Source organism: Danaus plexippus, chromosome 15 (assembly GCF_018135715.1).
Source record: "Danaus plexippus chromosome 15, MEX_DaPlex, whole genome shotgun sequence".
Taxonomy (NCBI): domain Eukaryota; kingdom Metazoa; phylum Arthropoda; class Insecta; order Lepidoptera; family Nymphalidae; genus Danaus; species Danaus plexippus.
The window spans coordinates 5,944,685-5,972,123 of record NC_083547.1 but is presented as its reverse complement, the minus strand read 5'-3'; the positions used below and the strand labels follow the sequence as shown (position 1 = coordinate 5,972,123).

At 34.1% G+C, this 27,439-nt stretch overlaps 3 protein-coding genes across 9 annotated transcripts in view; 1 reads left to right on the top strand and 2 right to left on the bottom strand.

Moving 5' to 3' along the window:
* Positions 1 to 361: 361 nt before the first annotated feature.
* On the top strand, positions 362 to 17,907 carry LOC116766476 (uncharacterized). Of its 4 annotated transcripts, XM_032656325.2 has the most exons (12): positions 370 to 573; positions 651 to 806; positions 3,787 to 6,990; positions 7,547 to 7,639; positions 7,823 to 7,894; positions 8,156 to 8,406; positions 8,476 to 8,624; positions 8,713 to 8,905; positions 9,018 to 9,191; positions 9,413 to 9,592; positions 9,668 to 9,763; positions 14,202 to 17,907. In XM_032656325.2, exons 2-12 carry the CDS (start codon positions 653 to 655, stop codon positions 15,537 to 15,539), a joined length of 5,904 nt encoding a protein of 1,967 aa, XP_032512216.2. In that variant the 5' UTR covers positions 370 to 573; positions 651 to 652; the 3' UTR covers positions 15,540 to 17,907. The 4 variants fall into 4 exon arrangements, with proteins under 4 accessions (XP_061379007.1, XP_032512216.2, XP_032512217.2 ...); XM_061523023.1 differs by lacking the exon at positions 14,202 to 17,907 and adding an exon at positions 11,989 to 12,578 and having other exon boundaries at positions 362 to 806; XM_032656326.2 differs by having other exon boundaries at positions 370 to 806; positions 14,205 to 17,907.
* Positions 10,855 to 13,946, bottom strand: LOC116778492 (uncharacterized). The gene is made up of 2 exons (XM_061523038.1): positions 13,228 to 13,946; positions 10,855 to 11,946 (listed from the first exon to the last, which is right to left on the bottom strand). Exons 1-2 carry the CDS (start codon positions 13,681 to 13,683, stop codon positions 11,173 to 11,175), a joined length of 1,230 nt encoding a protein of 409 aa, XP_061379022.1. The 5' UTR covers positions 13,684 to 13,946; the 3' UTR covers positions 10,855 to 11,172.
* Positions 17,153 to 27,439, bottom strand: part of LOC116766477 (uncharacterized) — a 22,483-nt gene continuing 12,196 nt past the window's right edge. For all 4 annotated transcript variants that reach the window (XM_061523037.1, XM_061523036.1, XM_061523035.1 and 1 more), the window contains exons 3-14: positions 27,103 to 27,241; positions 25,970 to 26,117; positions 25,279 to 25,383; positions 24,746 to 24,880; positions 22,988 to 23,186; positions 22,616 to 22,808; positions 22,195 to 22,446; positions 20,499 to 20,663; positions 19,372 to 19,538; positions 18,823 to 18,990; positions 18,214 to 18,405; positions 17,153 to 17,428 (exon numbers count right to left, since the gene is read on the bottom strand). In XM_061523037.1, coding sequence (XP_061379021.1) covers positions 17,337 to 17,428; positions 18,214 to 18,405; positions 18,823 to 18,990; positions 19,372 to 19,538; positions 20,499 to 20,663; positions 22,195 to 22,446; positions 22,616 to 22,808; positions 22,988 to 23,186; positions 24,746 to 24,880; positions 25,279 to 25,383; positions 25,970 to 26,117; positions 27,103 to 27,241 — 1,955 coding nt within the window. In that variant the 3' untranslated portion in view covers positions 17,153 to 17,336. The remainder of the gene's footprint in view (positions 17,429 to 18,213; positions 18,406 to 18,822; positions 18,991 to 19,371; positions 19,539 to 20,498; positions 20,664 to 22,194; positions 22,447 to 22,615; positions 22,809 to 22,987; positions 23,187 to 24,745; positions 24,881 to 25,278; positions 25,384 to 25,969; positions 26,118 to 27,102; positions 27,242 to 27,439) is intronic.

The window sequence follows — 27,439 nt, the reverse complement described above, 5'->3', positions numbered from 1 at the left end:
CATCATTTTAAAGTGTAAACAATCAAATACAAAACTTGAACAACATGTTAACTTTATTTTCGGTGTGAAATATTCTCTCAAGCTAAAATTAATCTTACACTGTCTCTTTGAAGCACATAAAATATTAAATTAAAACAGAATAATTTTTAAATCATAAAACAAAAGGCCATAAGCCTGATAAAATTATAATTGTTCTTGTTATTTTATAATCTATGTTTCTTGTCTTTACTCGTAATGAAAAATCTGTTTTGTTTATTTACGGGTACCGGTTATTGCTAATATAGAAAAAAAAACAATTTTCTTTCTTTTATATCTTGATCTTTAAGATTATAAATGGCATGGTATTTCTCATTACAAGGTCACACTCGTTAATTTTGTCCTTAAATGACAGATATCACTTCAATATTGCTAAGTTTCTTACGATATCTTTGTCTTAAACCTTTTTCATCGCCTCAAATTGTTTAGACCACCTACTACATGTCGCATTACAGCTGTTTCCGAACTGGGAATAATGAAATGCGCTAGGCAAAACAGCCAGTGGCTCACATCAGCTGATCGGTTAAAATACAACATGTAAATTGTCACTTGTCATTTAATCGTACTCTGCGGTATATTTTGTTTTGATGTAAATATTATTGTTTACTTGATAGTAATGAACAATGATACAGCTAGTATGTCAAATAAAGCGGACAATAAGGGAAAAATCAACAATATTGGGATAGAATCCGATGATGAAATAATTTTACGCCGTAAGAGACAAAATGTCGAAAGAGTTCGTGCTTGTAGGGAGAGGAAAAGGGCTCTTGGTGAGTTAATATAATCCTTACAGTGAATCTATTAGTATTCACAATGAGATAAATACACGCGTTTCTTTTTTTTTACTCATATTATGACATGTAATTATCTATTGTGAAATATTAGAAAGACAATTAAAATACACATGTACAAACATAAAGTGATCTGTGATGTTTAAACAAATATAATTAATTAATTCATTGATTTCCGAAAAATAATATATGAAAATGTTTTCTTATAAAGGTTACAAATGTGCTTTAAAGGTAATTTTCAAAAAAAGTGTGGGGTGCATGGTGTCAATGGTTATAAACATTTTATTGACAGATATGAGTAGAGTGATTATCATTCCGATAATATCTTAAAAAGCACCCCACGCTTTTTTTTAAATAAAATTTTTTTTTTATTCACACTTTTATTAATTTATATTTATTGAAATTTTTAACACTATTCTTAATTTAAATTTATTAAAATTTATTTTCTATTTTTACATGCTTTTTATTAGCTTCACCTGTATGTTTGTAACCAACTTCATTGGACGCGATTTTGACCCACTTTTAGATGGCCAAATTTCATTCAAACTTTGTAGATTTATCGAGGACCGATGACAATACACTAATTTGATAAAATTATTCCATTTTTCAATTTGCAAAATAAGATTTTTATTAATTTATAAAATTTTCATCTACAGTCGATAAGGTAAGAAAGTTAATTAATTTATTAATTGTAATTAAATGACATTGAATTAATTAGCCATTTGCAGTCGATGATCTACAATTGTCGATTAGATTAAAAAAAATTAAATATTTCAAATAATTGATTTTCTCATAGTTAGTGTTTCTGGTGTTGCATACATGATGGACAGGAGTTTTTTTTTGACCTATTTTGATATTTTTTCCATTTCTATTGCAGTAAATTAATTTTTAGCAAGAAGAGAATTAATCTCCATTAAATTTTCTCTACAATAGTATGCAAAATATCTTGATTCCGTTAACTAACAAGGCTATAATACTAAAAATAGTTGCCAAAATGAGGCAAATAAAAATTTTCAATCGTAAAGCTTTCTCTGATGCTTCTGATGCAAAAGTGTGGGGTGCATGGTGTAAATAGTTATAAATATTTTATTGACAGATATAAGTAGAGTGATTATCATTTTGATATTTTTTTGTTTTTTTAAACTATTATTTTTTTTTAGTTAAATTATGATCATGGACTACATAGATTAAGTTTTGAAAAAACTAATGTATTTTTCAAACCATTATATTTGTAAAACTATTTAATACTCTATCAACACTTTTTAAAACAACTTATGAATATACAAAAAATATTATTGATGAATGTGTACAAAACAAAGCGAAATAATGTTATGATTGTGAGACAATTTAATAAAGATATATAAAATGTAGTACCTGGTATTTACTAGAGTATAAATAAGGGCTGAGACATAAGGAATAAGGACGCATAATGTTCTAACACTTTAATAATTCAAGCTATGTAACAGAAGCTTAAAAGATATTTAAAATTAGAACCCTCTGTTAAAAAAAGGTTATTAAAATAAGTTTTTGTTTTTTAAAAAGCCGATCAATTATTTGTTGTATTATATTTTAGTAAATAATTAAAATAGACTTTCTGTTATATAATAAATTCAGATCAAATATAGACAGACATAAGGTATTCGCTACCTCCTTGTCTTTAAATAATGCTTTCACAGATTGAACACAATATTATTCTAATGATAAATCTCATTTTATTCAAAGTACTTAAAGGCTACCTTCATTTAATATTGTATGAACACGGTTTCTGCAAAATAACTGAACCATTTAGAGTATGTAGTGTGAAATAATAAAAAGCGCAGCTTACATCCCATCATCAATATTCAAATTTAAGAATAAAGTTGAAATAGTTACAATTATTAGGCAGAATTAACTGGCACTAACTACGATAATTAAATGTGAAAATAATTCTCGTCTTTAACACTAGTACAAATATTAAAGATATGGGAATAAAACCCCTTAAAATTTTCATTTTATTAATATAATAAATATAATTTCATTTGCTGATAGATTTTATATTTTATTTCTGCAAATGAATAAATTTATCTTTCAAAAACATGGTAAACCGGTTATTGTGCTGTAGTATCACTAAATTTTCAGTTACGATTGTACATTGATTAACAGCTTTTTTGCTCAGGCAATTTATGGCTTAATTTTATTATTTAATAAATCAAACACTAGTTTATAACAGGAATGTCAGCTTCATTTCATATTTTTTGACAGACCAAATACTAATCAACTATTCCCTTTTTTTTTGGTAAATGTTTTTACGGCTCTGGATACGAGTCCTTTTGAGCCTTATCGTTACAATCAACTATTCCTCACTTTAAAATGTTGCCACAAGCTAAAATTTGCTATTAAAAGAGGGACAATGCATATTGATGCAATTGACAAAGTCTTAAAGAAAACAAATACTAAGAGATTCATAATTTTTAAGAATAATTAAATGTGTTTTAGCTTCTACAAACATAGCGCTCAGATCGGATTAATTGAATACTATTACCAAATATCTAAATATTCGTTGAATATACATGCTTCACTTAAATTATTAATCTTATATGCTCATTCCTGAACTGCCGACGGTGTGATTAATAATTATCAATGAAATCGCTATGAATTATTTTTAACTAGTTTTTCCAATAAAATTCCACTTTAATAGTGTCCATATAATGTCAATAGTATAAATTTTTAGTTAGTTATTAATAGTTAGCTAAATTTCAAAGTTATCAAAACGTATCCTCAATTTAATTTTGATCATATTCATTTTCACCTTAAAGTCATACTTTATCTCACCGCCGGGGCTGTCTCTGTTTCCTTAGGGTTAATATATTACTACAAGAGATAAAGATTTTTTAAACACGGTTCCAATTGAGAAAGTCACGTCCAATATTTAAAATAATAACAATTATATCGTCCATTCAATATGTTTCTTTTTATTTAGGCCTTCAGTCTTCTTCACCAGCCGAATTGAAGTCTCAGAAGTCGGATAAAATTGATTCTGTGTCCGAAGACAGTGTGGACATAAAAATTCTGCATCGAAAGCAACTAAATGCGGAAAGATGTCGCAGGTACCGTCAGAAACGAAAGAGGCTAAAAGAGGGCGTCAGTTCTAACCAAGGTACGAGTGACAGTGACGGGAGTATGGGTCGAGATTCATGCATGCAATTAGTTGGTAATCCAGAGAAATTTGAAAACTCTTCAAATCAGACGCATGGTTCCGACACAAACTCCAACACTCCTGCGGGTGTTTATTGTCGTCGGTACCGAGACAGACTCAATGCACGAAGAAGACGAGCCGCAGAAGATGCGTCATCATTCTATACGTTATATATCAAACATAACGGAGCTCATAATCTGTTCGAAAACTTATTCGAGAATAATCTATTTGGTTTTTCGTGTACTGTTTGTGAAACACTTTGGTTCGAAAATGATTTGAAAAGACCTCCTTCATCATGTAGTGCCATCTTGGAACAAATATGTCCAACTGTCTTAATTCAAGATATTCTCGTATGTGCGACCTGTAAAGTTTCATTACTTGCTGGTAAAATACCGAACTTATCAGTTTACAATGGATTTAGTTATCCACCTAAGCCGAATCTCCCGGAATTAGATTTAGTTTCTGAGCGATTAATATCACCGATATTACCTTTTATGCAGATTCGACGGTTGCGTTACGTCAAAGAACAATACGGAATCTGTGGACAAGTTATCAATGTGCCAGTTGAGAATAATAACATGGTCCAGTTTTTACCTCGTAATTTACAAGACGATTATTGTATAAATGTTCACATCGAAAAACGATCAATGTACAAATCCACTTATTTGAAAGATCTGGTAGATAAGAGGGTTCTTAAAGAATGGCTAGATTATCTTGTGAACACCCCACTATATAAGCACTATGATATTAAAATCAGCCAGGATTTTTTGAAGGAATCTAGCGATTATGAGGCGAATCCAGATATTGTTTTAGATGATTTTGCTGAACCTCTTGTAATTTGCGGTAGTTCAGATGCTGAACAGCATACTCTTTTATGGTCAGAAGAAAAATATTTACAAAGTGCACCGGAGGGGTGCAAAAGTTCTACCAGCCTAAACTTTAATGCTCATGTGGAAGAATTATCTTTCCCGTCAATTTACTACGGTCAATTTCGGGAATTTAAAGATGGTGTTAATTATAAAGTATACTCAATTGCAACAAGTGAACTACGGCGCACTGATCGACGGGGCGTTACTCCTCGTCACTTGCTATTTTTAGCTATGAAGATCATGCGACTCCGACTAAATGAAAACATCAATACTGCTTTTAAAAATATCGCCCAGGGCAAAAACATAACGAAAGAACAATTACTATCTTCCAGTCATCTCAATGGATGTGTGGAATCAAGTTTTACTCTTCTCAAATCCATACCAAACTCTGTAAAATATTGGCAAAGTCGGAAAAAAGACCTCTTTGCGATGATCAGGCAACTTGGTAAGCCAACGGTATTTTTAACGTTGAGCGCTAATGAAATATCGTGGAAATCCCTTTTAAAAATATTACATAAATTGAAACATGGTACGGATATTACCGATTCAGAAGTCGATCGATTGCACTATAAAGCCAAGTCAACCTTAATAAATGAGGATGCCGTTACTTGCGTCATTTATTTCAATAAACTGGTGAACGTCATATTGACTATTCTTCAAAATAAAACCGTAAGCCCATTCGGTAAGCATTATGTTGAACATTATTTCAAGAGAATTGAATTTTCTCAAAAAGGAACTCCTCATGCGCATATTTTGCTTTGGCTGAATGAGGCGCCTAGAGATGCTTTTGGGGCAGATATGAATTCTGCTGTTCAACTTATTGATGATTTAATATCAGTATCGAGAACGGAGTCATCAGGGCATATTGATCTCGTCACTCATCATCACACTTCTAGATGTTATAAAAATAATCTAAATCAAAGGAAATGTAAATTCAATGCACCCACAATGCCTAGTCGTTCAACTGTTTTACTTAAGCCTTTAGCTAAATCTACTGATGACGAAAAACATCTTCGTGAAAAGTACAAAAATAGATATCAAACATTACACCAATGTCTTGAAGACAATGACTACGATAATATTGATGATTTTTATCGTAAAAATAACGTAACATCTGATGAAGACTATTATAAAATATTGTCGGCTGGAATTGTACGGCCAACGGTTTTCGTTAAGCGTCATCCTAATGAAAAATGGCATAACTTTTTCAATCCTTTTATTTTTCATCATTTGAAATCAAACATGGATATTCAATACATAACAGATGATGATTCCTGTGCTGCATACGTTGTCGAGTGTATATACAGATTGAACCGAGGCGTCAGCGATCTTCAACAAAAGCTATTAGATCTTTTGGAAGAAAATCCAAATTTCGATTTAGCTGATATGACAAAACATATGGGTGTCAGTATTTTTAATACAATAGAAATGTCCAGTCAAGAAGCAGCATGGTTTCTTCTTAGAGAACCAATGTCTACGTCAGCACCAAAAGTAGAATTCATTCCTACGATGTGGCCTCACGAACGTCATCGTATTAGAAAAACAGAAAAAGAATTAGAATGGCTTCCTGATGACGATACCAATATTTGGAAAGAAAACTGTTTCGAGAAATACGAAAATCGACCTGCAGAATTAGGAAATATTTCGTTAATTGATTTTGTTGCTTGGTATGCAGTCAAAACTAGGAAAAAACAAAATTGGGATACAGAAGATGATGAAGAAATTGGAGAAGAGCTGTCACCAGAAAAAAATGTTAATCAGCAGAGTGAAAAAATATATCACCGTAGGAAAATCCCGAGGATAGTACGTTATCAACAATACGACATGGCTAATGAAATACTAGACTACAAACGTCTAATGGTGACCTTGTACATTCCATTTCGTAATGAACAAAGGGACATTCTAGCTGAAATGCAATTTATAAAAATCTACGATGAAAATGAACAATTAATTTTGACTCATCGTGCGCAATTCGAAGCTCATGTGGATATTTACAAAATTATTGCGGCGTATAAAAAAATATGTCACCCTAATGAAAACGAGGAAGATCTTCATATTTTGCCGCTTTTACATCAATACGAGAATCCAGTTATCGAATTTTACAATGATCCTGATACAGGTATGGTACCACTACAATATCTGTAGTATTAATTCAACAGAATATTAATAAATTTATTTTACAAACTTAAAAATGTTCCGATAATTTTTATTTTATTGCTTACTATAGATATTTTATCTGCTTCGTAGTTTTATAAAATTATAGTACATTTTAAATTATTCATTAGAAATTAGTTTAGAATTTTAAAATAAAAATATCTGAGTATTATGAACATAATGGTTATACTTAATACTTATGAATATTTATAAATTGTAACACAGTATATAAGTAATTTCAAAGCTTTACTGCTTTTAAATATTTTTATTAAACAGGATAATGTTATATATAATCGAACAAGTACTATGGCAACACTACATTGGGTAGTCTGTTTGTAAATTTACGTGTTATTAAAAAAAAAACAGAAATGCCAATATGGCTGAATTGAATTTGCTTGTATAATTTATTGAATAGACAAAAAGTCATTTTACTTATAAAAATATATAAAGAGACCAGTGTTTATTTTGAACTCTTATAATGAAAGTTGTTGTATAATTGGAATTTTGTCATACTGCTACAGTAACTGACACAATGAGCGATCTCGCCAACGATTCTATTGAAGTGTTGGAGAAGCCGGTAAAAGAAAATGAAATTAAGTTCCCGCCTTTCCCAGGTCTGTTATGAAATAATTTAGTTTTCAAGTTTCATTCATTATCAGTGTATTTAAATATTGTTTTTATTCATGTATTCAAGAAATATTTTAATTACAATCGTACTTTGTAATTGGACACTACCGTTTCTTAGACATCTAGATGATGTTAATGCAAAAATATACATAGTTGTATTTACATTTTAGATCCGACGGATGAAGATTTTGATGAAGATATACAACAGGATGAGAGAGATTATTACAAAAATAAATTTAAAGGTAAAAATATTAGTAATAATACAAATGTGAAGCCTTTATTTAATAAGTTGGATGCCGATTGTCAATTTTATTACATTAATTGGATTCACATATTGCTGGGTGATAGTCTGCACTCTGATAAAGTATACTTATGGATAGTTTATAATGAACTCCAGTAAACTTTAATATAATTTAATACATATAGCTTTTTTTTCAGCCTCAAGTGTATCTTTATATAGCAATATGATTACTTTTTCAGTAGTATTTTATTGTTTTTTTCAGATTTAAACACAATAACGTCGATGAGATTGCATTGTTCTGCTTGTGATCGCCATTTAGGATGTTCCCCACGCAATGAGTCTCGTATGAGACGCCATCCAATGTTAAGAACACTAGTCTGCCATACTTGTCATACCTTTTATAATAGCGGAGAGTTTGAGAAGGGTGATGATGGATCTGAACTGTACTGTCGGTGGTGCGGACAAGGTGGCCAGGTCTATTGTTGCTCGGCCTGCCCGCATGTCTTCTGTGCGGTAATAAATATGATATTCTTATAACTTTATTAATGTATAAAAAAATATGACCATCACATTATTTTATAGAAATGTATCAAAAGAAATTTGGGTGCTCCAAAGATAAAGGAAATTGAAGAATTAGATGACTGGAAATGTTTTAAGTGTAATAATAAATGTCTTTGGGATTTAAGAGGTATTTGCTGGGCTGTGCTGAGATATTGTTGTTTAAAAAATAGGTAAACTATTAATTTAATATATACTTTCTAATAGATAAGTGACAATTGTATGAATATTTTAACTAAATCATTAAAATTTTTCAATTAGAATTTTGCAACAAACCAAAGATCTTGCTATGAAAGAAGCATATTTGAAAGATTGTTCTCAAGATAACTCTGAATGTTGTAAAAGTAAAGTTTCTAAGAAAAAGGAAAAACAAGAATCTAAGAAGAAAGAAATAGAAACATCAGTCAAGAAACAAACAACCGCAATTATAAATAAAATACCACCAACAATACAGGTATGACAAAATATAACACACACACATATGTACATATATGGATATTCATTCTACTACAGATTATATTATGACAAATATGTAAAAAATAACTCATATAATATTTGTAAAACAGGTCAAAAAATTTGCATCGATAAATTTGGATGAATCAACAAAAGTAGAAGCAAAGAAAGCACAGAAACGACCGGCGAGCCCAAAGAACAAACCGATCATCATAAAAAATCCCTTGTCCATACCAACCAAAGTTGTCAACCAGATAAATGTATCACCGATGCCTAAAAAAATAAGGGTGTGTTATTATTTTATTAATTATAGAAAGAAAGGAAATTAACTGTTATAAGTTGATCAACGAAATTAAAAGATTTTGAGCTTTATCATATTTAGTTTAATATTAAAATAGCTGTCCATTAATGACGACTCATTAAGTATACTACAGCAGTCTAAGAAAAATCACTTTAAATACTTTTATTAATATTGCATGTTAAATAGTTACAATTTTTACTATTTCAGATGCCAAATTCTACCGTTATAAATCCAGTGAGATTTAGTCATGAGAGAAAACAGTCGTTTAACACCTATCAAAGGATAAGACCTAAACCACCTCAAATGCCGGTAGTTTACAATGGTTACAGTAATTGTGGTACATTTTCAAATGACAATATAAATCTTTCTTTGGAAAATTTAACACAGGTATGAAATTAAATGTTACTGATGTTTTATTTATACAAACAATTGATTTAATCAAAGTGTGTGTAAAATTTTCAGGGTCTGGACATTAATGCGGTTGCAGCCATAGCTAGCACCTCCCAGGACAATGATGTAGTCTGCACACCAGATTTTCCTTTAGAGCCATTGTGTGAGGTGAGATACATTAATTATATATGTGACGAGACGAAACTTCTTATCATTTGATCATACCTGCGGGGGGCAGGTTCATCGTTTGGAGGAAGAGGAGCTTCAACAGTGCCTGGGACTTATATATGATATAAATACATACGTACTTACATATATACAAAAATTATAATAGTATTTACAAATAGTAAAGGCAAGAAGAAATAAAGATAGCTGTTTAATTAAGTTGTTCATATTATTAATTAATTTGAACCAGCTTTAAGGGCGCATTTTCATTGGTCGATAAGGCCGGCATTCGGGGTGCGGGAGATTTCTGTAACGCATGCCATAGGGCCCGCAAAGAGTTTATCGTTTTCACTGGTCGTCAGAGCCCGCATACGGGGTGCGGGTGATTTCTATCAAGGCGCATTTTCATTGGTCGAAGAGTCGGTAGTTAGCCCGATTGCGGGGAGTACCCGCATGCGAGCTAACAACCAATGAAATCCACTGGTCGATTAAACGTGTGCGGGTGATATCAGCATTCGGGATAACGACAAATGAAACTAGTCAGTCGATAACTCGGTCGATACAAAGCATGCGGTGACTCGTCTCCGTTCAGTCATTTATGAGACGTCATCAATACTACGCGCGTTATTTATATTATTAACGCTGTTTATTTACGCAGCGTGGGAGCAAAATGGCTGAACGGTTTTCGGATTCACAAATGCTAAAACTCGTAGAGATGTATCGAGACTACGAATGTTTGTGGAACGTAACGAGTGCTTTGTATAAAAATCATGACGCAAGACAAAGTGCGTACAAACAAATTGCGGAAAAGTTAAACATTAGTGGCATCTCAGACAAAGACATACCAAAAAAAATTAAAAATTTAAGGTCATCGTACTATCAAGAATTAAAAAAAATTCTGTTTATAAACCGAAGGTGTCATGGTTTTCAATTGCCGATGGATTTTTAAGAGCATTTAAAAATAAAGAGAAGACATTTTCAAATGTAAGTATACAAACTTTATTTATGTTACCAAAGACAATCCTAATTAAGTAGGTTATTTAATATATATTTTTAAGAAATATAATATTATATAAAATATCACATATAATATAAAATATCTAATACACTTCTCATAAAAAAAAACACCTCGCGAGTTTGTTTTTTAAAGATTACTGAAAAAATGTGTGTTTAGGTTAGTAGCGATACCTATGAGGTGTTCAATTAAAAATGTTAATGAATTGATGATCCAATTGAAATATTTTTTTTTATATAGGTACTTCCTGTTTTATTATCATAAGTTAAATAAAAATCGAAATGTTTCGTTTTTTTCATGAGAAGTGTATTATTAAAGAAACAAGTGCCGCGGGGCATAGTGGGTTCTGCCGCGGCGCTGTCCCTAGTGCAGTCTACCCTCAAATTGTTCCGGAATGTTAGTGAATAAATCTTGTTTGCCACGGCACTGCACCTTCACTACTGAAGTAATCAGCGAATCTATCCCGAATTGTTGTCCCATTTTCAGTTAAGGTATTATCTTCTCCCATGTTCTCGAAGTTTCGAAGAGGCACTTGTCTCCAGGAGCCATTAATTGTTATACCAGTAGAGATATCTTCATAATCCGCAAGTCCAGGTTCAAGATAATTAGAATCATTTTTTCTTAGCCAATTATGAAGCGCGCAAGATGTCCTTGTTATTTTTATGGTATCCTTGACGTTGTTGGCTATTGGTTTTTCAAAAATTCGAAATCGGCTTGCCAATATACCGAACGCATTTTCTACAATTCGCCGAGCCCTTGAAAGACGGTAATTAAATTTTTTTTGCCGTGTCGTTAGATTATTTCCCGGGTATGGTTTCATTATATTATTTTGAAGCGGGAATGCAGCATCCGCAACAATAACACTTTCTGCTGGAATATTCAGACTACCGTCATCGATTGCTCGTTTTAAAGAACAATTACTAAAAACTCCGCCGTCAGAATATCTGCCCTTTGCTCCAATATCAATATAAGTGAATGAATAATCATCATCGACACAAGCTAGTAAAACAATGCTAAAAGTTTTTTTATAATTATAGAACTCAGATCCACTACAGGCTGGAGCTCGCAAGTTTATATGTTTACCATCAATTGCCCCAATACATCCAGGAAAATTCCACTTTGACTGAAATCCAGTTTTTATATCCATCCATTTTTGTTCTGTGTTTGGGACCTGAAAAAAGAACATATAATCATGAATATTTTTTATTTACAGATCGATGAAAATTCGGAAATAGCTACTGATACTGTTGACTACGAAAATAATAATACGGTATTAGAAGAGAATGATAGAGAAGAAAACTCAAATGCTGCGGATGAAATTACTGAAAATCGAGTTCAAGAACTAACCGAAACGTCTTCATCTACATTCACTGTGCCATCAAAACTAGCAACGAAGAAAAGGGGCAAATCAAATAAAAGACAGGACGAGGTACATGAAGCCATTGACAAAATAAATAAAATTGCCGAGAATGTTACTAAAAATACAACATCGTTACTACAAAATAAAGAAGATGAATTCGACATTTTTGGGAGATATATAGCCTCGACTTTACGTACATTGCCACGCGAGTTTTCAATTATTGCAAAAACAGATATTCAAAAGGCTTTATCGGAAATTCAATTAAAAGCATTGAGACAGCAAACCAAATCTTCGTTGTTGTCCTATGGTACCTCGACGTCCAATATCTATGATCCAGAAAATCCAGGATATTTAAGTTCCGCATCTGTGTCTAATTTATCTAACTATGAAGACGATTTCAACAACATCAGTTTCACAAACATATGAAGTAATTTTATATATTATTTATACAACATCTATTTGCCTGGTAAGGCATTTTTATTTCATTTAATTATTTGATATTGATTAAATGATTACTACACTCGCGGACACCAAAATCGAACCACTTTGTAATCCACCAGACATTGAAATTTGAAACTAATAACAATAAAGAAATATTTTGTTAGTCAATATTTAGAGATGGTTGTACACAATATCCGTACATCCGAGAAAAACGATACATTTTTGGTTATCAAATGAAAAAATGAAAAAAATTTAAATAAAACTATTTGAAAGAAAGAAAGAAAGATTTTTCTAAAGATTTTTCGAAAGAAGAGAAGAAAATTTCTTTCTTTCTTTCAAATAAAACTATTTCTAAGAACGTACATTTGAAAACAATATTTTGTAACCTAATTTGTTGTTTCTGCCCATAACACTCCGAAAACGGCATTTCAATATAGTTCAATAAATTGGTGTCCATAAAAAAGGGTGGTACGCTTAAGGTGACCGGAAGTGTATTCTGCTCAATTAAAACTTCTTAACGTACGTACGTACGTACGTAACGTAATTAAAACTTCGAAACGTACAAATTTATAAGAATATTTCAAAATTTAAATAAACATTTACTTTATAATCTTAATATTATTTACTATTTTTATATTTATATGTACTTACTTTTATATAATCTGCCAGTGCATCATAGAGAGCGTCACACACTTCTGGTATAAAACTGCTCATAATAGAAGGGGACACACGAAATAAGTAATATAAACTTTTGTAAGAATCTCCGGTAGCTAAATAACGTAAGGTGACCTCAAGTTTTAATCTTGCAGGAAGAGCCTCACGAAATAATGTGCCTTTTTTTTCAATTCTTTTTTCTACCTTTCTCAATAAATCGTCAAATAAGTTTTTAGGTATTCTGAAAAAATTATCATGATCTTCTACATCACATTCCAATGCCGGATTCAAGTTCGCACACAACGTATTAGAAGCACCGTGCATCTTTCTACTTTTAAGTAAATTTCGCATCCAAAATCTCTTTTTCTTTTTCTTCAAAGAAGTTATTAATTTCTTTTTTAATACACCGAAAACAGTCAAAATTGCTCCACAAAGCAATAATTGTTGATCCATGGCGAGTACGTCTGCTTATCTCAAAACCCACTGCCAAACTGTAGGTACCTAATTCTCTCGTACTTCAAATGCGGGCTCTAACGACCAGTGAAAATGACTCCCCGCATGCGGGCCTTATGGCATGCGTTATAGAAATCACCCGCACCCCGTATGCGGGCTCTGACGACCAGTGAAAACGATAAACTCTTTGCGGGCCCTATGGCATGCGTTACAGAAATCTCCCGCACCCCGAATGCGGGCCTTATCGACCAATGAAAATGCGCCCTTACAAGTAGTAAAGGCAAGAAGAAATAAAGATTACTGTTTAATGTAGTTGTTCATATTATAATTTAATTTAAACCAGTTTTAAAAAGCTATAATCTCAATTCTTTCTGTGTTTATAAAGTTACGGCAAATTCCTTATGTTTTAAGTCTCAAACCCTCCAAACAGATATGAGAAACAAACATTTATCGTATACCAATCTTGATGAAATAGATATATATCTATATAGAGGTGTATTAATGAGTAATTTTATTAGCAGGTGACTGAAGACACCGGCGATGATGACGTCCAGTGTATGACACCCGGACCTGTGGCGGCGCCCAAGGTCACACCTGTCGTCCGTCAGTCAAGTTCACTGCCGGACCTCTCACCCGAAAATATTATACAGATGACTGAGAATGACGTCACAGTCAATGCGGCAACAGGCGGACTCAAGTTCAGGGTGGACCCGCAGACGCTATCATCAAACAAAATGTACCGACTCCCCGACGGAAGGATATTCGCCATAAACGCCAACCCTTCAATGCCGTGTGGATATTCAGCTACCATAGTCGCTGTTAAAGAAAATACAAGTAAAGTAGCGAAGGGAACCACGTTCGCGGCGAAGCTCAGTGCCGTGTCTGCGCAACCGACACCGACGAAAGTCCGCAATCCCCTGAACCGCAGCAACATGCGGGCCGCCAGGGCCAATAAGAACAAGTCCAGCGAGTCGAGAATATGCGATATGCACGTCCCCGTTGAATGGTACAGATATAATCTTCTGGACGCCATCGATGCTTTGGAATATCCGCTGTCGCGTTTGAACCATTTGAAAAAGGAGGCTACGACCATGTACCTCCGAACCAGATCTGTAAATGAGATGCGTCACCTCCATCACACTCTGGAGAGGGCTCTGGCTACATCCATAACCAGGTTTAGGGAAATCAAAGACAACATCAATAAAGAGTTTAAACAGTACGTCGCCAAGAAGACGTGTGGCAGCACCAGCGACGACGACGACGTAGAAATATTACAAGAGGACGACGATGATCCCATTTTTATCGACGAGAATTCAATGGAGTCCAGTATGATTGAGAGTCAGGAGGTGGATCTGACCGCGCACAATGATAGTGAAAGGAACAGCGACAAAATGGACTACTCGCGTAACGAGGACTCCATGAATGCGGAACAGGATCAGTTCCTCAAATCAATAGCACATATGACAGCCACCATGGAGAATAAAACAAAGGACGTAAATCTTAATGAAAATCACTCGAGTCCTATGAACGAGAATGTTAAGACGAACAACGAGAGTGAAAATTCAAACGAAAACGGGGATATCAAGACACAAGGCAGCCAGAACACGACCGACACAAACAGCCCGAGCGAAGTTAATGGCAATGATGATGGAATGAAAAAAGAAAAATTTGATGAAGAAAACTTATTAAATGAGCCGGTGATAACCGACGACAGCGACAAGAGGAACCAGGATGATATGAGCGACGAGATGATAGAAAGTCTGCTGAAGGACGACAGCGGGGGTCACAGTGACACACAGAATGTACAGACCCTTGATACATCCGACGAGAATACGTTGGACACGTGTAAAGAATGAAGGTGTGATAGCAAGTCTGTAAATATTGTCTATGTTAAAAATAGTGAATAACTAATATATTATATTATACCTGTTAGCCGTTTGGCTCCTGGGATTTATAATTGATCAAGTGTCATTAGTACGAAACTATAAGTGTCAACATGCAACAGATAAAGATACAACATCGTTTTTTTTTCCGTGAAATATCCAATCACATCTAAAGTCCATTAAGGATTCTGCTAAATATTGTAAAAAAATAATAATTTAAGCTTGGATATCTAGATTGAATAAGTACATAAAAATATTAAGTAATTTTGTGATACTTATTTTATTGGACAGCTTAGGAAGTTTTTTATACTTGAGTATTAACATTAAGTTTAACGTTTGTTAGTTTTTTGTATGATTCAGTACAATAATTGTAATATAGCTGCTATAAATTTTGTATTAAGGTTATAGAAAGTGTTTCATATGTCCTCAATCCGATTAAAACTAGGTGTTGTTTAATAATGATTATTTTAAGTTTTTGTTTGGTTCTCTATAAAGATTTATTGATAATGTAGTCACAATCTCCTTGTAGTATTTCATTTGTTATAAAAAAAATATTTTTTATTTTAAATTATCATTTATGTGAAAAAGCTTAGTGCTTTGTTCATGAAAACAACTGAGCTCACAGTGAGTGCAAAATGTCTTTGTTATCCTAAAAATTTAATACCGATTCATATTTACAGAAAAAAATTATTTGATTTTGTATAACTCATTATAAATATATGTAAATCAACGCTAAATTGACGGTTATTTTACTTTGAGCTGCATCTCTAATGAGATTTTTGGTGATTACTAAGAATGACTATCACTTCAAACACATTGAAAAACCGTGCCAAATATAAATAATTTTTTTATTAATCATTGTCACTTACAAGGTTTTGATATTATTATAAACTATACAACCTGCACGACTCCCGCTAATGTGTAAGAAGATTACAAACGAAATAAACTGTCCAATTTATTTAGCCTTTACTATATTCAATACATAATTATCGAAATTCTCTTTCAGCATTTATTCGTCTCATTTTAGTTTAAAATGTTCATTATCGTATGTTATTGACGGAATATATTTTCTGTTAAAACTATCATACTGTATATTGTACTGGGCGAGGGCGGGCGATGATCAGACATGGGGATTTTTAAACGTTATTTTTACTTTATTTTCATAATCATAAGGTCATACTTATAAGGGAATTGTAAAATAAAGACTGGGAATAACAGTTGTAGGAAAATATATGGGGCATATATATAACATATACATAAGTATCATTAAGTTTAAACTTTTAATACATCGATATTTAATATCAAACTGTATTTATTAATATTTGTAAATATTTTTGTATCTGTTAGGTTATTATAAACCAGACGTCACTGTCACTGTATATTCTGTATTTTGTTTAAAAAATAGACATGACTTTACCAATTAAAGTAGCGATTTTACAACTGTCCCGTACATATTAGAACTTTTTTCGTCAGATCTTCTTGATGTGATATGTTCTAGGATAATAAATGGTGTTTCTGTTAAAATAGATTTGCTTTATGATGTATCGAATTGCGCTTTATAGTTAAGAGAAATAATAACGACTACGAATCTAAAGAAAAAACTTTTATTACTTATCAAAAAAGACTATTCGAAACATGTTAAGATTAAATTATGCAAAAATGTCAAAACTTAATTAAATGCATTGTCGTAAATATAAAGCCTATAAACTAAATGAAGTTGCGTGTATCACAATGATGTACTTGTCGTGACTAAAGGTGAGTTACAGGTCATCAATAGCGGAAATGTCCCTTTCTGGAACGTTCCTCGTGATACACTCGCATCGGAGAGTAGTTGCCGTTCGAACTGCCGTTGGTGTTCAGGCCTGTAATTAAATTAATGAACACCAAATTATTATTGTTGTGAAGAATTTCTTGCTTGGACTACACGAGACATACGCGAGGGCAAGGACATCGAGCTAAGAATAAATATAATAAAGAAAGCTGTTTGAGGACGAGTCCAGTTTGGAATAGTTTTTAATAATTCCATGTGCATAAATTTGAAATATACAGATCTAATTTTAATATTAATTTCTACGCTTGTTTGTAATAAAATCCTCAATAATAACATTATAATACAGAACAATATAAAAATTAGGGAGATTAAAAGAAATGTATGTGCATACTAAGCTACACTGCAACAGCATTGACTCGAAAGGAATATCCTCACATACCTTTCCCATTAAATTGTCCTTCCACCGTGCTAGCTTAATGTGTACAGAAAAAAAAAATGGCTTGAAAATGAAATGGCTTCGAACGATATCTTATTAGTTATTAATTGGATTAAATAAACATATCTAAGTTGTGTTGCGTTTGATTTGTTCATCAGCGATAGCTTTACTACCAACTTATTGTCAGGTTATAATACGTGACACTTCACACACGCTACTACCAACGTGGTTTGTGAACGAAAACCTGGAAACGCTCAGCATGTATCGCGATAGCGCGCTAGAGTTGATCGCGCGGCTCTGAACATTTGGTCGAAGTTAGTACAAATGGAGGGTAGTTCGTGAAAAGAAATGTTAAAGAGCGTATGGATCGATGTTATAGTGCTATGTTAATACGGGGGTTGAATTTAATTATTGAGGTCATCAACCGTGCATTATAATACCTTGTAAGAGATGGTTGGGGGGAGATTGAGCTGGCGAGGCGCAGCGCGGCGCCAGCAGGAGGTGGTACAGCGCGAGGTAGACCGCCGCCACCAACAACGCCAGCACTCCCAGGCCGCGGTACACCTGGCGCGCGGACTCCAGCGGACGCTCCATAGACACCAGCCCACCGATGATGGACCCAATACAACGACCTGGAGTGTCATAGGACGAGGCCATATGTAATATTGGGTTTTGGTAAAAAACTTTTTAGTTTAGATGTGGTATGTTCATTATTCCAGTCAGCGAGGTCTGTGCTCGATCAGTCTCCGTGGAAATGTTCGTAAGAGTGACGTCGTTTAAAACATCAACATATCTTGAATGTTCTTTCGTTTAGTAATAATTTTTGTTGATCGATCGATTGAGTTATTTGTTATTGGTCATACTATTAGAACTGACAAGTTAGTTTTTGTAATGCACAAACCTCTGATAGAAAAATGCCGACTGTATCATTATCAGCTCTTCGACAAGAAATGAACATCAATTACATTAAAAGCTTTATTCCCAATGACTGATATTTCTGTACCTCACTAGTTTTCGCATGATATATTTAGTGTATTCATAGATCGTACCAATACAGAAATGTGCTATAACGGGCAGCGCTTGGCCAGTGGTGGTGTATTTCCTGGGCACCAGATGTCGGAAGTACAACATGGCCGTCACCCACACCAGGCTGAGAGTGAACACCTCCAGCAGCTCGCACACAACGATCCAGGTGTAAGAGTCACCGTATGCTAGACCTGCAACCGAATACATTATCACTTCCAGAAGTCTGGCTAGTCTTGATGCTCTCGTTATTGAAGGACTAAATTTAAGTCTGTTTTCTGTTGGAAAAGAGGAAGTTTGACTTTTGATAAGAAGTATATGTATATTAATATTTCGGTGGACGCTTACTAACATTACTTACTCTACTTATTGAAAATTCAAATGGAACATGTAGTGAAAAATTATTTTACTAGCAGAATTTGAATCTGTACCCTCCGGAACCTCCGTTCCAGTTATTTTAACAACTAAGCTGTAGTGCCCTGACTAGTATCCGAATTTTAAATCCAGTACCAGCTCGATATTGCTTTTTGTTTTGATATGACACTCATTATTATTTATCGTAAAACCTATTCTACCGGTGTATCGTAGGCAGTAAAAGGTGAAGGCTGTGATGAAGAGGTTAGAATGTCCCACGTAGTCCACGAGAGCTTCCGCCCAGAACAGCGCCGGCAGGGCGGGCAACGAACCGGCAGTCAAAGTCAAACCAACCTCCGTTAGGGTTCCGTTGAGTTGGAACACGGTCCTGGGGAGCGATCAAAATATGTACACGACTTAGATAATACTAACTTTGGTATGGAAATAGATATCCAACAAAACTAAGACTTTTTTGACAACTTTTATCGCTAGCTTATTTTTATTCGTTGTAAGTCTACAAAGCTTCTAGACTACCCTCCTTTTCCCCGCCACCAACAATGACGTCACTTATCTTTCGTCTTTTTGACAAACTAGTCCTACAATATCTGTCAGTCCTATAAGATCTAACTACCTGGGCTGAGCACCATAGGTACAGGAGTTTGAGGGCTCGATCAAACATTTACCAAAGATGCAATTATGTATTTAAAACACACCAGAAGGAGGATTTAAAATATTTTTTTAAGAATCTATGTTATTTAATTATTTAATTTTAGTTTCAATAAAGCTGTTATAATATATGCTAGTGTGCCACATGGGCCATATTCAAATATCATAGAGAGTCTTTGTGGAAAATAAAACTAGTATTATTCGGATTTACTACGCGGATTTTTATTATTTAAAAACTACATAATCCCGACGTTTCGGTTACTTTGCAGCAACCGTGATCACGTCGTCTGCCCGTGATCACGGTTGCTGCAAAGTAACCGAAACGTCGGGATTATGTAGTTTTTAAATAATAAAAATCCGCGTAGTAAATCCGAATAATACTAGTTTTATTTAAATGAATACTCGCGAAAATCTTAGATCTCATTAGTCTTTGTGGGAGTCGGATGAAGAGCTTAGGCTGCTAAGATTTAAATTTATTTTAACTTCTGTATCCAACGAACGAACAAGAAAGAGTTCGTAACACAAACCATACATCCGACACTAGGGATACGGCGTAGAAATACTAAAAAATTTAACATGTCTATCGAAAATTTCCGTGCAGTGCTTATCGAAATCATTTGAGCTCACAAAAAAGTTATTTCAATTGAATTTAATTGCATTAATTATTTGTGTTCATACAAACCATGGTAAGTAAGCGTCGATGCCGCTCCAGAGCGTTCCCAGGAGCACCAGCACGGCGCTAACGGCTGCTGTTTCAGCGCCGTATCTCCGGACAGCCGACATCGGCAGCGCCAGCACCCCGGTCGCTGTGTGCCACCACCACTCAGGGGTCGACAGCGGCATGTGACTGCTCATGCAGAGAACACGCACAGATGTATGTATAACATACGACTACCCTCGTATAAAATAATATATAATTACTGAAATTATTATATGGTACCATTGATTGTAAGATCTAAAATAGTGTATAAACTTTATATTTCAATATGAGCATTTAAACTTTATATATAACAAAAAATATTGCACTAAGAGTTTCGAAACTGCCGCTGTTAACGAATCACTTTGATGTTTGAAGCTAATATTGTTTGAGTGACGAACATCAATGTTTCAATGAATTCCAATGAAAAAATTCATACATTGAATAGAACTTCTTCGAAAAAGTTTTGGTATTATAATTCACGGTTTACCAACCGGGTGTACGCTGAAGAATAACATATAAGTATAAAAAAACTAATTAGGCGACTTCGCCTTCATGGGTCTGTATAAAAATTGATTGAATTCCACAAGGACAACGAAAGCGACGTATCAAAACAGAGACTAACAGAACAAAGCGCTTTACGCTTTAAAAAACAGAATTTGAAATACACATTAAAAGTAAGCGAAACAGGACATTAACGCTGCAGGCTGACGAGACGCTCCGATAAGTACGGAGATTTTAAAAACCGGATACAATATTACAAGAAACAATGAACATGTTTTATAATGTACATGCTGTGGTGTATACTGTATACGTGACGTGTGTAGGCTCTCACTCCAGTCCGCGGCCTTACTACATGTTTGAGACGTCACCACACATAACGTTTATAGTTTTTTATTCGTTACTACGTTAATACTGTCGTGTGAGACTTTTGAAAGAAAAACTTGAAACGCCACGTCTATAGTGTGAAAATGTGAACTCGTCGTAAGGGCGAAGTGCTCGGTTATAATATAACTTTTTTTTTCTCATTGTCTGTACTCTGTACTAGTGACTATACTTGTACGTCACACGTCGGTTATAGTACTCTGCTGTTAGAAGTTTCCTCTCTAACCAAGTGTATGATAGTTTGCGACAAAAGTTAAGTACTCGTCCAAAGTTCCCTCCCGCCAACGAGACATAAAGGTTAAAATAATGTGATTTTAAACGGATAAGCGATGCAACCGTAAGAGGTTTTAAACAGTTTCTACTTACTTAAAACGTTTTTTTAGTTTACGAAGCTCATGATTTTATGTTTTTTTTTTGTCGTTACGAATTAAATACTAACATTATAGTAACGATCGAACTGTTTCGGATTTTTTTATAATTAACCCGATGTTTCTGTAGCAGTCTTTCCCAAAGTGGGCGATAATGCCCTCTAGTGGGATTTGCTGGTCTAAAGTGAGGCGCTAAAACACCCAGAAAAAACTCAGGCCTTGTGTAGAGTAATTTCATTTATCAAGGATATGTTGTAATAGTTTTTCAGTAAGGGAACAAAACGGGGACGTCAAAAAAGTTGTTCTCAAAGTATTTGGAAGTACATAAAATAAGTTTGGGAACCACTGGTAACGGATTAAACCAATGTTATCTGTTATTCCCACAGATTTTCCCACGTGCTGTATTAGTTGTGCTTCTTTATACTCACGTGTCGCACAAAAGGATGAGAGCTCCTATGACCATGAACACGGCGTGCAACAGGAAGGGGACCAGGTACGGAGATTCCGTCATCTGTTCGCCGGCGTACCCGGCCAGTGGCGGGAATATGGCCAACCCTAGTGTCCCGAACGCCAACTGCCGGCCAACATCGCCACGACCCAGCGAAGTCTCTCTAGTAGCGATCACGCAGGCCGCGCCTAGTAACGCCAGCCCGGCGGTTGGCCATATATCCGCCAACACCCTGTATATGTGCAAAATATTATTACTAATTACAACTAAACTAGAAGTGCATGTTACTACACTAGTTATTTTGCTATATTTTTTGTCATAAGTAATCGACTTTAGTAAAATAAGACAGATTAGTTACATTACGTTACGTGTGAGAGTGTTATGTACGGTAACAGGCCGACCTGATGACGAGGTAAGTCCAGAAGGTGGTGGTGGGTTCTCCGACAACGAGCCTACACTCAGCGTCCGCCAACACTCCGTCCGGTTCGTCGTAGGGATCCATGACCTGACACCTGACCGCGGGCTTACACGTTTCACCCTCCACTGAGATCTCCGCCAAACGACTCGGCGGTACCAAACACTTTGACGCACCACCTGCGTTTGAGAACAAAGACTATAAATGCTTAAGGTATGTCAATGTTAACGTAAATACAGATTATTATATTATCTCCTAATTAATTATACATAGGTTAAAGTATATGAATTTTAGGCCTAATGTATAATTTTACTAAGGAGGTTACATAACAATTACAAGTATATCTAAGTAGACCGACCCGTCCGATATGTGCACCAATTGTTCTCGACTGTGGAGTTGTCTCCTGGCGGTTCTGGCGCCAGCAGGGACAGCGGAACTCTCAGCCTGGCGGAATGTTGCATGTACACTAAGCACTGTCCGTTGTAGCACAGGTGTGGAGGGTTCAGTTCGAAGTAGTCCTCGTCTTCGGGTTCCTCGGTCACCAGGTCTGAAGGAGTCTGATGAAAAACGTATTTAGAAATGTCTCATGAGATTTGTAAGTATATTTATTAATTTATATAACCGTGTTGTGAGATGGTAATAAAAAAATTAAAAAAATTGCTCATAGATTTATAAGTTATTTTGTATTTATTATGTTCGTATAGCCTTAATTCAATCGACATTGTGACGTCATTTCTACGCCTTGACATTTACTCCCTTGAAAATCTTAATAGGCAGTTAAGACTGGGTTCTATTAGTCCGTTGGAATTACAGGCCCTTTATAAAAATTTGGTATTTTTTGTTTACGATAATGGATTTATTACGATCAAACATTAGTTTATATATTTTATGTAATCAGCATTAAATTAAAAAAAAAAACGATATGAGTAAAAAATATTAAAAATATGCCTATATATTTTTATGAAAAAACTTCAGCCAAGTTAATTAATATCAATGTAGATTGAATATTTTTAAGAAACCGATGTACAAACGTTACGATATGTCTGTATTTGTATTCATAACATCCCTAGTATAAGGTTTCATCTTAACAAGCACGTGAGTAAGAATCGTGGTTCGCGGACATCGGGTTGAGGCTAAACAATTATTAAGGCTAATTTTTAACATATTTGTAACAGTGCATGTATATTTGGACCGTTTTTTTTTCGTTTCTGTTTTTGAATTCCGATGGGCTGTTAAGTAAAATATAATAAAAATATCAAGCCCATAAATTTTGTTAAAAACGTTCATATTTCACCGGAATATGACAAGAATAAAATAACTTATATTATTTAATTAAACAATAAGAGAAATTCGTAACGATCACACTTGGGTGATTCAAAAGCGTCACTGAATCATATTTTAAATATGGAACGTGATCGTTGTTACGTCATCGTTAGAACTAAACGAGGTTTCATATCAGAATGTGTCAAAGGTTGTGAATTATAATATATTCGTCATTGCTTCATTGATTTCTAGTGACATACAAGCTTTGACCACGACTTTTTTTTATAACTATATTGATAAAAGTATGTAAAATTTCCAAAATAAAAGCAGTTTAAACATATACATGTATATGTTTAGGCTAGTTTTAGGACTTTGTCAGGCAGGTAAAATTGATACTATATCAGTCTAGTAAAAATCCTTACAGCCATTTCAAAGATTATTCGTAACAAATAAATAGACAAACATTTTAAATCAATATTGGCATATGCACCTACTACGAATACCTACATAAAAATTCTAAAACCATTTACTATAAAGCGGTTATTAGAATACTAAGAACATATACTCACATTTTATGTATGTCTTTAGATTACCTAATGTTCGTTCTATTTACAAAAATATGTTTCGACACTAAAATTATTGCGTCATCAATGCTGATAGTAAATAAAAATACTGGCACGTTCAAACTCGAAAACATACTCTTTTGAAATATATATAAGCGACATTTGTTACATTTTCTTGTTACAATTCGAATTTGGAACTGAATTTGATTGGCTCACGGGTCCATTATGCTATAACGTGAGATGTCATAAATCGGTAGTTATATTTAAATTTAGAATACTTGTCTACTCACAGTGGCGTTGGCAACGCTGTTGTACATGGGGCTGAGGGTGGTGGTGGTCGATGTGGTGGTGAATGGCCGCATCACCCAGGTGAGGTTGTCATCCGCACAGCCGTACTCGCACGCACTCACAGCCAACACACCAGACTGATGTCAAATTATTATATTTAATAAATTTATGGTCCATCTATAGCGAAAAATAAGCTACTGTTTGAAAATATGTTATTTTCTCATTAAGTAATATAGAGTATTGTAAAATTACTTATTAATATTATTATATATCGGATAACTGTGATCAAGGCGTGTTAAAAAAGGAATTTAAAAATAATGAGGTTCTGGTATTGGTCGAATCAGCAACTGAATACATTTGAAATATATTTTTTTTACTATTGTTATCAAAACTAGTTTTATAATATTTTCAAAGAACACAGGAATATGGGTCGTAGTCTGACGTATATTTCAAAGCTCATATCTTAACCTTAAGATGTAATTATCACAATTATTTCTAGAATGAAGGATCTACATATTCTATAATCTAAACAAACCTTTTCTCCCTGCCAACGTTTGCACTGCATCCCTTCTCCACAGACTTCCTGCATCACGTACGCACCAGATTCGTCACACATGAACAGCACTTGAGGCCGGCGAGCCTAACAAATGTAATCAATTATTATTACAAAATTTTTGTTCAGTAATAGAAAGGGCTTAGTATTTTTAACGTAATCTCTACTCTAGGTTCGATGAGGGTAACTGAACTAAACATACAGCAGAAACAGTGTTTTGCTATTTGGGCCCGTGTTTGGGCTCGGCATGTATAAATCTACCAATCTTGTGATGTCAAAAGATGTAAAATAACACGTCTAGCTTCTATAAATACTCACGAACCAATAAATTCAACGGCCCTTGAAAAGATTTTCAAAAAGTAAATAACGAAACTAATCTAACTGGTTTTATGGGACTTATCACAATTTTTTCGACCATCATCCTACACCCATACTTCGATATCCGTGCGCTTAAAATGGTAAAAAAATGAATGTGGTACTCAGTTAACGTTTAGCCAAGCATCATTTATTGCTTGGAGTTCAGATGTTCCAATGACGAATCCCATATCCCTGCATGAGATACATCTTCACATTAAACTAACAGACAACACAGAACTCTTTGAGATACTAATGAAAAAACGTCTGTTATGAGTTCGACAACGAAAACTGAGGATAAAGTATATGTCAAACTCACTTCATGTCGTTCAGTGTAAGGCACAGCCAGCAGGAGCGTGTAGAAGACAGCGCTCAATATTAAACAGACAGCTGTTACAATACGGAGTAGGCGACCAGAGCCGCTCGGCCCGGTCCCTCCGCCGGTGGAGCCACGACCTATTGATAGCCTAGGAAATATGTCTTTTTATTTTATATTATCCAACATTATACAATACTCATGTACGCTAACTATACTAGCGCTTGCCCGCAACTTTAGCCTAATTAAAAAAATATTTTGTCTAATACATATAGTTGTTTCAGCTATACGAAGTTATAAGTTATTATCAACAAGAGTAGTGCAGTATCGAAGCGTAGTCACTGAAACTTCTCGAAAACGATAAATCCAACTTTTTTGGTTGAATGTTCTTTAATTCGCCGATCCCTTTGTACGTAGCGTGGTAGTGGTAACGTATAGCCTTTCTCTATAAATGAGTTATATACCACTAACATATATTTAAGTTTCTAACCATGTGTTGAGTTTAGCGCGTTCAATCAAACAAACAAATAATCCTCATATTTTTGATACAAATTTACACTTGAGATGATATTAAATAAAATAACTATAGTATCTCAAGCATGACTGAAAAACTGAAAGGACATTTGTGTTGAGTCTGTCGAGAAAAAATAGCGGACTCAGTATAGTTTAAAAATATTTGTGTATGTATTTTTTTATTGTTTTTTAAATTAGAAAATGTAAATGACAAACCGCGTTGCTGCGGGTAGCAAGAAGTTGCGCTATTAATTAATAAACATTATATCATTTTAAGGCGCGGTATGGCATTGAAGCATAGACTGTTTACCTACAAACATATATTCGTTTCTATAAATTATACTTTAACCTTTAATTTTAAATAAAAATATTGGCTTTATATTAACAGATTTTTGCCCATCAAGATGTTCGAGAAACCATTTTTAAATATATATTGACAACACCAAAAAGTTTGTATGTAATGTGTGTATGTAATTCAATACTTTATATTTTTTTTTAAAGTGTTATTAAAAAAAAAAAGTTTTAAAATTGGAATCTTATAATTGAAATATGATCTTCTTGATTGTTCTATTGGCTGGATTAAATTTAATCCTAGCTTAATAATTAATATGTATGTATATTACTTGTCAATAAGCGGTCCAAGTATGGCGGGTCCAAGTAGTGCGATACAGGGCGCGATCGCTGACACAAGTCTCGCCTCACCGCGGTCCAAACCAATGTGCAGCATGTGCAGCGGAAGATATGGGAAGATACATCCTATACCTAGTTAAAGACAAACAGACATACTTTACTTATAATATAATAAATATAATTTAAATACAAACAATATAAATATATAAAAATAAAATTTCTATAAATGTACAATGAAAGTTATATAATTAAGTCTGTAATTAGTAAAAGAATTATAACTAATGTATCTTATTCTCATAAACCCATCAATCCTTGAGAAAACTGCAAACA

Coding starts and splice junctions, on each gene's coding strand:
- LOC116778492 (XM_061523038.1), bottom strand. CDS start 13,683: ATGGATCAACAATTATTGCTTTGTGGAGCAATTTTGACTGTTTTCGGT. Junction 11,947..13,227: donor CACTGGCAGATTATATAAAA/GTAAGTACATAT, acceptor TTCTTTTTTCAG/GTCCCAAACACAGAACAAAA.
- LOC116766476 (XM_032656325.2), top strand. CDS start 653: ATGAACAATGATACAGCTAGTATGTCAAATAAAGCGGACAATAAGGGA. Junction 7,640..7,822: donor TAAGTTCCCGCCTTTCCCAG/GTCTGTTATGAA, acceptor TTTACATTTTAG/ATCCGACGGATGAAGATTTT. Junction 9,593..9,667: donor CTTTGGAAAATTTAACACAG/GTATGAAATTAA, acceptor TAAAATTTTCAG/GGTCTGGACATTAATGCGGT.